Source organism: Erithacus rubecula (assembly GCF_903797595.1).
Source record: "Erithacus rubecula genome assembly, chromosome: 3".
NCBI lineage: Eukaryota > Metazoa > Chordata > Aves > Passeriformes > Muscicapidae > Erithacus > Erithacus rubecula.
Genome location: NC_136689.1, coordinates 112713533 through 112729184, shown reverse-complemented (window position 1 = coordinate 112729184; position 15652 = coordinate 112713533). Strand labels below are relative to the sequence as shown.

Below are 15652 nucleotides of genomic sequence, written 5' to 3'. Positions count from 1 at the left end.
ATAGGAACAAACACAATCAGGAAATAAGGAATTCTTTGGTGGGTAGGCTATTTGGGTGCTTTTGTCACCTCATGTAGTGACAAAGATAAAAAAAATGTAAAATAATCAACTACCTATTCAGTTTCTGAGACACTGTATAGGAAATGGTAAAAATTATTCTTCTCAAAAATAGCAGTAAACTAAAGTATCACAGCTAGTTTTAATATTGAACATTTCTTACATTGCAGCCAAAGTACAACTCGTTGTTAGTTCAGAGCAATTTATCTATAGCACCTGAGCACAGCACACAGATATAATTCACAGGCATGTCAGGCTGGTCTGCATGGGCAGATATTGTACATGACAGCAATCAATCTTCAGTGCTGGCATGTTAGCATTACAGGAAGGGTTTATCTCAGGTATTAGTATCCTGCATCACCAGTTGTTTGCACTGTGTTAGGGTCTAACACATCACAGTGTAGCAGAGTTGGGTGGGAGGATCTGTGTTCTCCACTCCTCACTGGAGCTCATCACTTGCTGTTCTTGAGAAGCTGACAGTAAGCTGAAACCTCAGATGGCAAGAATGGCTGAGGCAGGAGGCCTCTGTCTTCTGCTGGTTTTGTTAACAGTTGGAGAGCATGCAACACCTTAATCTGAAAGACTTACCAAAACTACTCTGTCCCAGCCAAATGTGCAGATTTCTCAGTTGAAAAGATGCTTCTCACCACTGTAATGCATTATTCACACCTCCTGTTCTCTGAGTTGTTGTAGAATGAATCAAAAAGGTCAAGGTGAGAAGGGACATCTGGAGATGATTTAGTCCAACCCCTCCTCAATATATGATAAATTAGAGCAAGTTGCTGTGTCCAGTCAGGTTTTGAATGCCTCTAAGGATAGAGACTCTACAGCCTCTCTGGGCATCCTGTTCCTGTGTACAGTAAAAAAAACACGTGTTTCTTTATGCTTAAATGGCATTTCCTGTGTTTCAATCTGTGTCCATTGTTTCTTTGCCTTTCACTGGGTGCCATTGAGAAGAGCCTGCCTTTGCCTTCTTCATTCCTCTCATAAGGTATTTATATACATTGATAAGACCCTTCCTTGAACCTTATTTCTCCAGGCTGAACACTCCCAACTACCTCAGCTTCCCCTTGTATGTTAGATTCTCCTATCCCTTAACCCCCTTTATACCTGCTCCAGTGTATCCATGTCTCTCTCACAGTAAGTAGCACAGGAAAAAGAAAAAAAAATAGAAAAAAAAATAGAAGAAAAGGTGTATTGGCAATTCCTATTCAATTTTCTATCATCTGCAAACTTGCTGAGGGGGATGCACTCTGTCCCATCTTCTGAGTCACTGTGAAGCTCTTAAGCAGTGCTGGACCCAGTACTGAGCCCTGGGATGCACCTCTGATGAGTGGCCTTCTGCTGGACTTTGTGCCTCTGATCATAATTTACTGAGCCTGGCTTAAATGCCAGGTTTCAATCCTCTTCACTGGGAACTTATCTAGATTTTATTTCCTCACTTTGTTGATTAGGATGTTAATGGCAAACTGTTCAAAGAGTTAACATTGAGATAAACAATATCCACCGAGCTAGAAACCTCACCACAGAAATCTGGTAAAATACAGAATCCCCTTCATAAACCCATACTGACTTCATCCAGGTACATTCTTTTTCTTCATGTGTTTGACAATTGTTTCCAGGATTACTTGCTCCATCACCTCTCCAAGGGCTGAGGTAAGGCTGACTATACAGTAATTCCTCAAACCCTCCTACTTGAAGATGAGGCGATGTTTCCTGTCTACCACTTCTCAAGACCTCTGCTGGTAGCAGTGACTTTCAAAGATTGTGTGGATTATGTATGGATTCACATCCTCCATTTCTCTCAGGCCTCATGGGTGGATCTCATCAGGACCCATGAACCAGGTTCTTGAGTTTGTTTGAATGTTCTCTTATCTGATCCTTCTCCACAGAAGATCAATTGTCTGTGCTCCAGTCTATTTCACTGGTGCCTGAAAGTCAGACCAGTAAAGATTGAGGCAAAAAAGACATGTAATGCTTCAGCCTTTTCCATGTCCTTTGTCATCAGGTATTGTCATGTTTAGGAGCTGGGCATGTGTTCCCTAGACTTCCTTCTATTGCTGAGATATTTGTGTGAATCTCTCCTGTTACCCTTCAGTTGTATTTCCAGATTCAGCAACAGGAGAGCTTTGACTTTCCTAAGCTCATCCCTGCCCATGCAGAGAGTGTCTGTACAGTCTTCCTGGGTGACCTGACCCTGCTTCTACTTCCTGTATGCTTCCTTTTTGTATTTCAATTTTTTTTTTGGGTTGCCTTGCTTCCTGCACATAGGAATTACTGAGTTTGGATAAGGTGCTACTTTCAAAGCAACCAGCTGCCCTAGACCCCTCTTCTCTCATGGGATTTTTCCCAGCAGATCCCTGAGTATGACCAAATCTGCTTTCCTGAAGCTGTGGATAGTAATTCTGCTTGTTTTACTCTCTCCATCCTCTCATGATCTTGAGTTCCACCTTCTCTTGGTTGCTACAGCCAAGGCTGACAGTGACACCTCCACAGACATGTCATCTGAGAGGGGCTGGCCAGTCTGATGACCACAAGCCTTATGTCTCCTATTTTCCATTCTTTTAATTCTTTCCATAGGAAAGAAGGTTTGGAGGTTTTTTTTCTGACTGTAGACAGAAGATAATTATTTTCAGCTTGAAATGTGAATACTGGTTATTTTAAGTAAAATTAAAACTATGTACTTTGACACACAGACACACCCCTGGTTTCATACACACACCACAAGACATATGTTTTGTAGTACTAAATGCCTTTAGGGTATGAGAGAGAATTGCTGCTGAAACTCAAACATAAGATGGCATTACACTTTTCACCCATCACCAAGGATGAGACTAAATGAAATCCTGAACTCCCAGCAGCATGGTTGTGAAATGGAATGTGTTAAAAAACGTGTCTTTCTCTTCTTGCAGATCAAATATTCCATCATGCACCCAGGGACTCACGTCTGGCCCCACACAGGGCCCACCAACTGTCGGCTGAGGATGCATTTGGGCTTGGTGATCCCCAAGGAGGGCTGCAGGATACGCTGTGCCCAGGAGAGCAGGTATGGCTGCAGTGTTGGGGGGTTTTATTGTTCTGGGTTATGGGGGTTGCTTGCTTGCTTGCTTGGGTTTTTTTGTGGTTTTTTCTCACTTTCCTCAAAAAGGGATGGGACTGCCTGTAGTTAAAAAAAGAAAGAAAAGGGGGTGTTTTGGTGTAATATATTTCATTAAACGGGCAGTTTGTACTCTGACTCATGGTACAAACTTATAAATATCAGTTCTGAAACAGTGCCAGGAGAAGCTTTAGAGACAAACCTGCACTTCCCTGCTCTGGCATGCAAATAACAGTGGGTTTGGTCAATTGGGTCTCTGTTTACTTTTACAGTGCCAGCATAATATTGCTGCCAACAGAGTTCCTGTATTTGTTTTGATTTTGGAGAGACTTAGAGTTTGTTGCTTCTTTGGCAGAAGCTAAGACTAAGACATACCTACATTTTCACTGCTGTGACAGAATACCATAGTACTTCTGGCAGAAGCCTCCTTTTCAGCGTGTATTATTTGCTATAACTCAGTTGAAATGTTCCAGTTGAAGTTGATTTCAAGATGAAGACATCTATGAAGTTTTAGGCCCAATGAGTTAAACAGGTGGTAATTTTTTAAAAAAGTGTGCTTTAAGTGAAATTTCTTACGCATTAGGGAAAAATTGTACTGAATTTCAAGTCAGTTTTATCTCTGTTTGCTCAGTCCAAACCAAAATTAAATGCAATAGCTTATACATTAACAAATAGGGCATATACTCCCCTTAGAAATACAGGAAAATGTGTTAAGTTTTTGTGTCACAGAAAGAAAAATGTAGTGTTAACTATACTGCTTTTTGCTTACAGGCCTAATTTGCTAAGACTTCAGTGAAATTCTCATAATGCTTAATAGCTGTACATATATTTTGAAAGATTCTTGTATTGTCTGCAGCTTATTAGGGAACAAGTGTTAATTTTAAATTATTTTTATTGTAATAATGCAATTAATGGTAGAAATATAATTAATTTGTATTGAGAAATGAAATGCTGTTCCTGTCTGCATGACTGCAATACTAAGAATACTAGGGTGTTTTTAAAAATGTTTGAAAACAACCACAAACAGAAATCTTTGGAATTTTTGAGGATAGAAGTATCCAGCTGTAAATAACAAAAGGTGTTGTTACTATACTCTCCTTCCAACATGTAGCTTATAGTCAGTGTTAAAACCTACACTACCTACATCTAGGAAGTGATGGACATTTTTTTTCCAGCATTCCAATCCAATAGCCAAACCAAGTTGGGTGGGGGGAGTGGTAGCTAATTGCCTTAGAGGAATGACATAGAGGCATAGAGTCTTTTCACTTCAGGACATTAATGTGAGCTCAGATTGGTGGTGACTGCATGGTGTTACCTTTAGGTGGCTGTTTGGTAGCTGCTGTGAACAAAACAGTGGTTTTGCTCTGCTGCCAAGAGAGCAGAACTTAACTACCTCCTTGGTAGTATCACTCCCTCAAAGTCAAGAGCAGAAAAATGCCTGCTGCTGCAGATAGAACATACAGCATGTCAGTGTCCAGGTTCCAGAACCTGGGTCAGTTTGATACATCAGACACATTCATTTCACATGTAAAACACTCGGGAGCTGACTACAGCTTCTGCTGAAATGTGTTAAGATCAGTTGCTTACAGCAAGAACTTTACATTCAGAAACAAGGGTGAGATTTTCCCTGGAAGCACTCAAAGTGTATCTACTGCTGGCAGCAAAAGGGCTTTTATATATCCTTCCCTATGGCAGAGGAAGTGTGTGAACTATTGTCAAAGGGAATGGTCTCAGGCAGAAGACTTACCTTGAGTAATTTCCATTCCTTTCCTCCTGGTGGTAAACTGATGGTTCCAAATAGGAGAGCTGGCTGGAAGAGGAAGGTTAGCATCCTGCCTTTTGTGACCTCCTGTGCCATTGCTGTGTGTGTGAGAGAGCAAACAAAAACAGTGAGGATTTCATGCTTGGTTCCCTCTGTGCCACCCAGCGTGGTTGTTTAGAGAGTTACAGTGCAACTCATCATCTGATGGACAGGCAAATCAACATTGTCTAGTGCTGTGTTTTACTCCTTCACTTGCAGAAGAGTCCTTTGCAGCTGTCTGGAAATGGTATGCCTTGTGGTTGAGGGCTGAAACACCTCTGCTATGAGGAAAGGCTGAGAGAGCTGGGTTTCTGAGAAGAAAAGGTTCCAGAGAGACCTCATGATGGCCTTTAAGTACTTGAAGGGAGCCTTAAGGAAAGATTGGGATGGTTTGTATCAGATAGGTTGCAACAAAACAAGGGGTAATGCTTTTAAACTAAAAGAGGGTCAATTTAGATTATATATGACAATGAAGTGTTTTATAGAGGGGGTGGTGAGACACTGGAACAGGTCGCCCACAGGGATTATAGATGCTCCATCCCTGTAAGCATTCAAGGTCAGGCTGGGCAGGGCTTTGAGCAACCTGATTGAGTTGATGTTGTCCCTGCTTGTTGCAAGTTTTGTCTTTAAAGGTTCTTCCTGTTTCTAGTCCAAACTATTATGATTCTATGTCTCTTTTTCTGTATAGCATTGGTCATTTTAGGTCGCTTGGCCATTTTGAAGTCCTAGCTCTGTAAAGTGCAGGGCATGATGCACAAAAGAGCCAGGTAAATAATATCTAGTTGTCAAAATTCGCTGTCAAGGAAGGTAACCTTATGTTGAAATGAAGGTGAAGGTACAGTCATTATGCAGAAGCCAGTCTGGGATCTCTCCTTTAACAGGTGACACTAGAGCTGATGTGGAAAATACCTGGAAACTACCCCCAAGTGGCTCAGCACCAGACCAGAACAATATGGTCCCTGTGTTACCACTGAGAAGTGTTTCTCACACCATCAGGCTTCTAGAAAATATTTATTTGCATGCTAATAGTGGGGTTTGTAGCCTTTTCAAAAGGGGCTAATAGTCCCATCAGCTTTATGACTTTTTCTTTGTTGTGCAAAACAGCCAATGCCATTATGATGCAAATGTTAGATCCTGGGTTTTAACCTCTGAAGCTACTTCATCTGGGTGCCTGGGTTTTTATTGTCCTTAACTGAGTTGCACTTTCAGGCTATTTAGTGCAGTTCTTTTCAGGCTTGATTTAATTAAAAAAAAAAAAACCAACAAAAAAAAAAAAAAAAAAAAAAAAAAAAACCAAGAAAAAAACCCCAACAAAACAAAACGAGAAACAAAAAAACTCAAAAAAATCCGTAAACTAACTGAAAATCTAGTTACTTCCCTCAACAAGGAAAACACAAAATCTCAGTTCTTCCAGACAAAGCAAAGCCAAATCCCCCCAACCCTCCCCAAGCACCCCCACCACAAACCTGTGCTGCCTCCCAAAAATACCCTATCCAAACTCACCCAAAATCAAGTCCCATCCAAAAAAAAAGTCCAAAAAAAACCCAGAAAAAAAAAAAACCGAAAGAAAACAAAAACCAATTGTACAACCCAGTGTGCTTGAATTCTTTTTACCACGTTATAGCATTGCAAGTGGTTACTCCCGTGGGCTTTAATAAAATCAATGTAACTTTAGTGTGGTACCAGTAACTCAGGGTCTGTGTGACATGCAACATTTTTGTTACCACAAAACTGATGTGGTAGCAAAACCCCCACTATGATCATATCTAAAACCTGCAAAAGGCTGTTTATCTACTCTTGTTTAAATTATGTTTAGCTGACTATTTCAATTGATTGTATTTCAATTTCTCTTCAGAACACAACAGCACAACCACACAAATATTTGTGGTTAGTTTTCCTTTTGTTGAATTAAAAATATGGAGATGAATTGGAAGTATGAACCTAGTTTTCACCCTGTTTCTGAAAAAAGAAAATTGTTTTCTCTGTAAATGAATGCAGCTGAATGAGCTTAAGCAATGCATTTCCATCTTTGATGGCAAGGCCTTTGTTTCTTTACCATTGTTACTTTTCATAGTGCTTACTTCCCTGTGAGGGCATCCATCCTCTTAGATTGCTTCAGCTCCTGAGGAGTCCTCTTAAAAAATTGAGTGTGTGTTCATGGTAGAGTGGCTTTAGGAAGGAATGTTTCTTTGACCATTGTTACCTTGAGTGTTATTCATCCAGTCTCACCTGGAGGTGTAAAATCAGGTGTTAAACTTCTTTTCAGAATTATGAATCCAGGTCTCAGCAGTCTGGAGAAGCTGGCAGCTGAAATGGTGATGGAGTTCAACAAAGGCAAATGCAAAGCCCTGCAGCTGATAACAGATAAACACCTTGCAGCTGTAGTGTCTGTAGTGTTTCTGCAAAACAGCTTGGCAGAAAAGGGCTTAAGGACCCTAGGGGCCAAACTGAACATGACTTATAATCTTCTTTTGTATTGATGAAGTCTAGCTGTGTATTGGACTGTGTTAGTAAATTTGTAGGAGGCAGTTTGAGCAGTACAATTGTTTCCTTTCTCTTCACTCAAGACACTGCCTCTGCAGTACTGTGTCCAGTTTGGGACACTTTAGTACAAAAAAAATCATTGATAAACTAGAGGGACTTCAGTGGAGAATGAATAATATGATTAGAAGGAGAAACTCAACAAACTGGTTTGGAGTCTGGAAACCAGAAGGCTAAAGAGTAGCCTAGTTATTGTCTTAATTACTAATGGTGACTGTGAGGAAGACAGAGCCAGACTGTGTTCAGAGAGGTGCAGTTGGAGAATGAGAGGTAATGAGCACAGGTGACAGTGAAGGAACTTTCATCTAGGTAAAAGGGAGTTTTCACAGTAAGATGCTAGAGTGTTTGTGGATATCTCATGTTCTTCACTAGTGGATTTTTCATTATTTAATCTAACCTCAAAGTTGGATCTAACTTTGCAGTGAATCCTTCTATGAGCAGAGGCTTGGACCACATGACCTTCCAAAGGCTTTGTTCTGATTTTTAGAAAAAGCAAATGAATTTAAAGTAATTTCTTTTTGAACCATATGACCATGTTACTGGTCATTCCCTCAGTTTCCAACACTTATGTGCATCACTAATGTATCTGATTAGAAATGAAGGAAAGTGGGTTATCACACAAGTATTATACCTCCTCCCTGCTTAATAGACTCAAGTCTTTAAAAGTATAATAAATAAAATATATCATAAACATCTGAATGTGTTTGTGACTGTAACTGTGCAGAATGAGGGGAAGTGATCTCAATAATAGACTGATCTTTCTGTAGTATATTTAAGCTCCCATACTCCAGTCTCTCTGGATTAGACTGTGAAATCTTGACTATGCAATCTATAGTGTTTAAATCTTTCTTGTATGTCAAAGAGCATCTTCAGAGCTGATCTATAGCTCAACATACTCCATGGCACATCAAATACTACACTAAAATATGTTCCTTTCTGTTTTCCAGAGGCTGGGAAGAAGGGAAAGTCCTTATTTTTGATGACTCTTTCGAACATGAAGTGTGGCAGGATGCAGAAAGTCACCGCCTGATTTTCATTGTGGATGTGTGGCACCCTGAGCTAACAGCTCAACAGAGACGTACCCTGCCTGCTATTTAGGGGGTTTCCTCTGCTGTGTGGAGCAGAGGAGTATCAACTCCTTTGGAGTACAAAATAGGATTAATTTATCCGGCATACAAAGTATACAGGCATTTTAAGGGCAAGAAAATATAAGGATGGTATTCTACAATCAAAGTGGACTTGGTTTAAAAGAAAAAAAGCCATGTTATGTTTCATACTGATACAGCACTGATGTATATTGTTTTTCGGGCTGCAAGTCTGAAAACACAACTCTTGTCAGCCAAAAAGCGATAGATCTGGATTTTCAAACTGAGGAATGTGCAGATGTTTTTGTCATGTCTGTATTTTCTTTACAAAACCAGTCGGTCAGTCACCTGCTCAACTATGTTCAGCCACAAGATTTATGATTTTACATCTAGGGAACAATTCCTGGCCTTTTGTCTGGGAAGTAACATGTAAGATATTTGCAAACATATGCACACAATTGACTTTGAAAATCAGTATCAGGTGTAATGTTAGCTGCTTTAGGCATAGAACGTGTCCCTATGTTATCACTGTAGATAATGTGAATGGATTATGTGTGTTTTGTACTTTTTCTACCTGAGTAACTGTATTTTTCTAGCTTAATTATGAACAAATCTTCATTAATTAACCACTATTTTTTAAAAAGGTGAGATATATATACAAGTGTGTCTCTAGCTATCAGCTGGAGGAAAACACTATATACGAACAAATTCCATTTTTGCCAAGTGTGGCCTTCTTTTGCCTTCCTGGAAATGTTAACAGAAACTTGCATAATAGCTGCCTTTTTGTTTTTCTGAAACAGAATAGTTCTCTTTGTAAGCAGGTAACCTTCAGTTTGATAATGTGATTTTGGAAAATGCTGAGCAAATCTGACATTTTTAGAGTGAGATCTTAAAGTACTTGACAGTTCTTAGGATTATATGATGAGCTGCTGTTTCTCCTATAGTTACAAAAGCTTATGCTGTGATATCTTTTTTCTACCCAGTGAGGGTCTGGGGCCCCTCCTTCCAAGGGCTCCTCTTTGGCTGCCCTTGGGTGGTCATTCAGCAGAAAAAAAAAAAAAAAAAAAAAAAAAAAAACTTTGCTTTGGGCAGAAGAACAAGGTCCAACTTGGCTTCCTGCCAGAATGCAGAGCAGACAAAGAAAGAGCTTCAGGTTATTAGCTCATATTAACTTCCCCTGCCAGCATCCTACAGAGTGCTGGAATTATCCTCTAATTGACCTAATGGTGTTTTCCTTGTCTTGAAATGTGTGATATAATGCTGAAGCAGTCTGATCCCAGTACTGTTTACAGTATGGTCTGTATTTGCCATGCAGAATTTACTAGATGGTAAAAAAACCTATTCTCAAGAAAGAAAACTAGTTAGGTGTTGAAGCAACTGACAGATATTTTGGGTCTGCACTGTTAAATGGGAGATGGAGCGTGCAGGACCCTCCACTTTTACCTTCTTAGAACACTAACAGGAGAGAGAGATTGCACTGCTGATGTTTATGGCTGGCTGTTATCTCCTCACCTGCAGCACCAGCTGGCTGTGGACAGGTGTGCTAGGATGCTCTGGGCATCATTACTGAGGGCTGTGAGTGACAAACACTAAGCAAGAAGACACTGAGATTACTTAGTCTCTGCAGCTCTGACTTTGTTGTCCAAAAGACACGGAACAGGTTTTATCTGTGTAGTACTCAGTGGTTTATTACTGCAGAGTCTACATTGTGGCATTGGAGTATTGTGACCTGAATGTCACATTTGCTGAAGCAAACTACAGATAAGAGCTTTGCATTCCCATAAACTGAATGCTTTTCAGATTCTTGTATTTTACTAGGTAATTAAATCTTGTAATGCCATATAACACATGGTGACTACACCATAAATTAGTGTAACCAGTTTCTGGAAGTGTGCACTTTAATTTCCTTTTTTGAATATTAAACTGATAAACCCTCTCTTATCAAGAGTCACTTTTAGACAGCCAAGATAATTAGCTTTTTAACATGTTGTCCATATCAAAAATAATCATGAAACTATACACAATGTACAAGGAAGTAGCAGTTCTCAGTTAATAATAATGAAAAACTGAAGATTTATAAGTTTCACACTTTAGAAAATACAAAAATACCTTTGGAGATCATTTGGATAATCATGCAAAACTGGAAATAAGGTACTTCTTATTCTGGGGAATAAAAGAGTAAAAATGTTTTTTAAATATCCTGTTAGCTGTCAAGTCACAGCCCCTATTTTATATCTTTTTGAAGTGATCAAGCAGTACAAATTATGAGGTAATTCTTTAAAATAAAGACAGTGTGTGTAAAGAAAAAAGCAAGAACTTTTTAAACAAAAATTGATGGTTGGGAATATTTTTATTAATGTTGCATTTTTGTTTCTATAGATCAGAGTAAATACTAAAGGAGTGGTAAAAGCTTTGGAGCTTTATTTGTGAAAATCCATGCCGTCCTTCAGATTATGTCATTGTTCTTTGAAGGCTCATACTTTGTCTTGTCCAATTGCAATTGGCAAATAGATAAAATTGGCAAATAAATAAAAGTAATCTCCCCAAGATGTGTGTGTGCCAGAGTAGCACTGTTTATTAGATTGTGTGGTGATACATGGGCCATTTAGAAATCTTAAGTGCCTCAAATAAGACAAGGTGTTCCTGCAACACTGAAGGGAATCTGTTCTGTGCCCACCTGTCAGACAGCAGAGTGGATAATTTTGTTAGGTACAGTTACTGGATTAGCTCTATACACGGGGAGGATACATAGAGCAGACTGCAGAAATTGTGCAGTGAATTACTGGCATGTTATTTTAGGTGTTCCTGTTTTCCAAGTGGTATTCTGTCTTGAAAAAGCTTTTCAACATTGGAAATGCCAAAGGAAGAAGCGAAGTGTTTTTTCCAATGGAAATCCATTGCAATTTGCATTTTTTGGTTGGATTTATTTACAGAAGGAAATGGCAGACAAGGGCAATATAGTTTGTAACACATGAGTATGTACCCATCACGATGCTGGAGGTGGACTCCACCCTGCCTGCTGCTACCTTGCTTGCACAGAATCTGTGTAAGAGCCTACAGTTAAATGCAGGCTTCATACAGTTATATACAAGGTATCATATGTATTTATTCATATCACAGGTAAAGAAAGTAAATAATTTGTCCTTTGTGAGGTTTGATCCTCAAGGACTAGATTTCAGTGGTATTTGCACTTCTTGGGCAAGACAAGTCACACTTTAATGAACAGGGATTGTAACAGATCATGACAAAGATTCAATGGCAGTGGGGTAAGTATTAACAGAGAAAAATCACAAACCAAAGTATTTCTTCCTCAATGCTGCAGTATAATAGCAAGTGTCTTTTTGTCTCTTTGGATTTTTACTTTCTGCTTTAAGCACATTCTCTTTGACAAATCCAAATGCCTTTCAGTCTCTGAGCCCAGGGAAGAGAAAGGAGCTGCTACAGGACTTGACATCCTTGTTTTCTGTAATAGGTGGTGATGATGTCAGGTGGGGGGGGTGGAATGGAAGAAACCCCAAAGATAAATGGGCTCAGTCATCTTATTTTTTAATGTTCCTACAAGCTTCTGCTTCTTTTTCTGTCTCCATGTTGCCTTGTTGGGACCATCCACTGCCTTAAAGACTCTCTATCCAGGCCAGGCTTTGTATCAATGACATGCTGCTGCAGTAAGAGGTTAGTCTGAGGTTATTCTGTACAAAAACTAGTGGGTAAATCCCAGGTGTGTTGATAGGATCTGGCAGGATGTCCTGTCTGCCCTGTGCAGGCATAAAATTTTGTTGTAGATAAAGGCAGTATTTTGTTAGTCCATCTGTTAGGGTGGGCCATGTCCACTTGAACTATGTCATCACTTCAGCCTAATGCTTGAGAATTCAGTGGTTGTTTCAGTGCACATTAAAAACCCTTGTGCTCATTATCATCTCATTTTGTATGTATGGTTTACACTGCTACCTTTGATATATTGTTGCCAACTGCTTGTTCTAGTAAATTGTCAATGTATGGCAATTTAATTGAAGATTTAAAGTGTGTACAGTGATTGTAACCGTTTTAGGAAATAAAGTCACTGCACATGCAATTTGATAACGTTTGTTCTTTTATTTCTTTAATCCGGTTTCCATTTCAATGAAGGGATGGTACTCTCTTTGCAGCTAGAGCAAACAGAGATATAGCAAACTGATCTTTGGCATTTCAGTTCTTCCGTTCTTCAACATTTCCTTCTAGCAGAAACTTGTACTGAATAATTAATTCTAAGTTTTCCTTTTTCATTTTGACCATGGCCCACATCTGCAATCAGCATACCTTTCTGGCTACACTTTTCCCTGACTGCAGGACAGAAGGGGGTAAATGGTCTGCAAAGCTTTCATTTGCTGTTGTAATCTAAATGAAACAGTCTGGATTGAACCATTAATCACTGCTGGATTTGTCCAGTGTGTCTCCCTGGAACCACCCCCTTTCACATGTGCACACACATGCACATGTTTTATAGGCTCCTGAGTTGCCTGTGGAAATTTTAATCATTCTTAAAATCAAATAATTGCGTTTCAAATTGTGTCTGCTGCTCACACAGCTCGTTCCACTTAGCTGACAGTTTTAGAAGGGCTTCAAAAGTTAAGAGCAATTTTTGCTAGATAGTGAAATGTGACCGCTGTATACGCTGCATGGATGAGGCAGTCACAAAGTGTCACGTTGTATGGCATTATGCTGGCACTGGGGTTCTTTTTTAAATGCAAAATCCTCCTGTAGAACTCAAGTACTCTATATGCTGATGATTCTGCCCTCTAACCCAGATTACTCTTGCTAATTACAGTGTAGACATTAAATCTGAGATGCTTTTCTTTAAAACTCTTACAACCTTCACTTTTATAAAATTAATATCCCTGACGGAGTCTTCAGGAACACTATTAACACACCCTGGTTTCTTTAAACAGAGAAAGCAGTCCCACCATTTCCAGTATTTTAATGTCACAAGTCAAACAGAAAATAAAAATAATATTTTTGTATATGGACAGGCTGCTGTGTCAGTAGAAGTTTCTGAGTTCTTGCTGAGCGCCGGCGCACGGACAGATGGTTGGTGAGAGCTGCTGCTTGGTCAGGAAACACGAAGGACTTGTTATCAAGCTGAACACGTGTGTGTGTGTGTGTGTGGGTCTGTGTGTGGTGAGCTCTGTGGGCTCTGGAATGGTGGAGGTCTGCTCATGGATCTCCTCTGGGCATGTGGGAGCTCAGTCCAGAGCCAGCAGGGGCTGGGTGTTCTCACTTTCCCCCTGGTCCTCGTGCTTCAGCGTGCCAGCTTCCACCACGGACTGGGACCTGGAAGCAGAGAAACACACATGCTAGTGATGCTAGCTGCACTAGTGAAGATGCTCTGCAGGAGCACTCACCTCCCTGGGATCCCTGTGCTTCCTCTTATGATCATTGCTTTAGTCCATTCTCATCTTTATGGCTTTTCAATTCTTTTCTGAGGAAAGCATAAGGAATCTGGGAAACACTCCTTTAAATACAAGCAGGGAAGGAAGTCACTGAAGATCTCAAATGCTTTCAAAATATTTAGTGCTTATCCACTATCCCTAGTGCTGAATGTGCTCAGCAGCTTGAAGACCTGGCCCTGCAATACCACAAGGTCTGTTGTACTCAGTGTTCTTCCTAGGAAGAGCTACATGTACAGCTGCTCACTGGGAAGAAAAGTCATTTGCAGGGGCAAGACACAGCTCATGCTTTTTGCAAATCTTGAGAAATACAAGTCAACCACATCTTCCTGATGTAGGCAGAGCTTCCATGAGGTACCCAAGACCAATAAAGAAGACAGAGTTAATATGACAATAAGGGAGCCTCCACTGTGCCCAGTCCTGCAGTTTATCTCCCTGTCTACAGCCTTAAAGGATAACTTTATTCAGGATTAGTCCATTTAAAATGCATTTCTGTCTTCAAGGTGGGAAGTATAGTTTATTCCTTATTATTAATGGACTAAAAAATTCCCAACACAGAAAAAATGAGCAAACACTAGAGAAGGAGGAGCATCATGATTTCTTGCAGTAACAAAAGCTGAATGGGCAAAAATTGTGGGAAATTTCAAGGCTTATTTTGTTTTCTCAGGTCTGGGTGCTGCAATGATTGCTTGCTGAGCTATGGAAGGAGGATCTGATGATTTTATTATTGCAGAGATTTGTTATCCTCCATTTTCTCTGCTTTGGGGTAAGAGTTGCCTCCCAATTTGGAGGAGACAATGAGCTTCAGACCAAGATCACTGAGTGAATCTGTAACTTTTAGAAAGGGAATTTTTTCATAAGAGGGGATAGAGCCACCCAGACCAGGCATTCACATAGTGCATAGTATTATTATAAAGAGCCAGCCTGCTCATGGATAGCTTTTAGAATTAGAGTGGCTCTCATCTCATACATGATGCATTTGTAGTTCCCAATTGTTCATTTATGCTTTAGCTATTTTATGAGATTAGATGTCACCTCTCTTTTGATAAGGATCCTTAATAAATTGCATCCTTTGGTACTGCAGGACTGAATACCGTGACTGTGAATAACTTGTATGATAATTATTCCTATTCTTATGCCTGGAGCTTTCATTAAAGCATAATAAAAATTTTTCATTTTAAAAAATTCTCCAAAGAAAGATAACAAAAACTGAACACTCAATGGGAAGACTTTATGCCATAATTTTTAAAGAAATTATGTTTGCCCAACTGTTTTCACTGCATATTTTTTACAGATATGTGACATGAATAGTGATTTATGATTGCATTTTAATATAGAAAAGCAACTGATTTGGGAGATTATGTAAATGACAATTTACATATTTCTAGTATGAGGCAGCAAAAAGTAATCATGTGGCTTTTGAACTGTTATGGAATAGATTGAAATCACAACATCATCAGGTTTTTATTTTCTTTTTGACTACTAGATGAATTATTATTAAATAGTACCTGATCAATACTTGTCACCAGTGTATTGTTTCTGTCTGACCCATTGCCCTTCAATGGATATAAAAATTTGTGTATCCTTTGCAGCATTTCCCAGCACACAACTGAAAGTTTCTGCTCCAAGTCAGCTGTGAAAAATCTGA

The 15652-nt window shown here is 39.6% G+C and overlaps 2 protein-coding genes across 4 annotated transcripts in view; one reads left to right on the top strand and one right to left on the bottom strand.

Annotated features, from left to right (window-relative positions):
• ASPH (aspartate beta-hydroxylase) overlaps positions 1-12653 on the top strand; it is a 107342-nt gene extending 94689 nt beyond the window's left edge. For all 3 annotated transcript variants that reach the window (XM_079301817.1, XM_079301819.1, XM_079301818.1), the window contains 2 exons: positions 2970-3103; positions 8444-12653. In XM_079301817.1, the coding sequence (XP_079157943.1) occupies positions 2970-3103; positions 8444-8594 (285 nt within the window). In that variant the 3' untranslated portion in view covers positions 8595-12653. The remainder of the gene's footprint in view (positions 1-2969; positions 3104-8443) is intronic.
• CLVS1 (clavesin 1) overlaps positions 11605-15652 on the bottom strand; it is a 100688-nt gene continuing 96640 nt past the window's right edge. Inside the window, exon 6 of the mRNA XM_079301829.1 lies at positions 11605-13888. Coding sequence (XP_079157955.1) covers positions 13801-13888 — 88 coding nt within the window. The 3' untranslated portion in view covers positions 11605-13800. The remainder of the gene's footprint in view (positions 13889-15652) is intronic.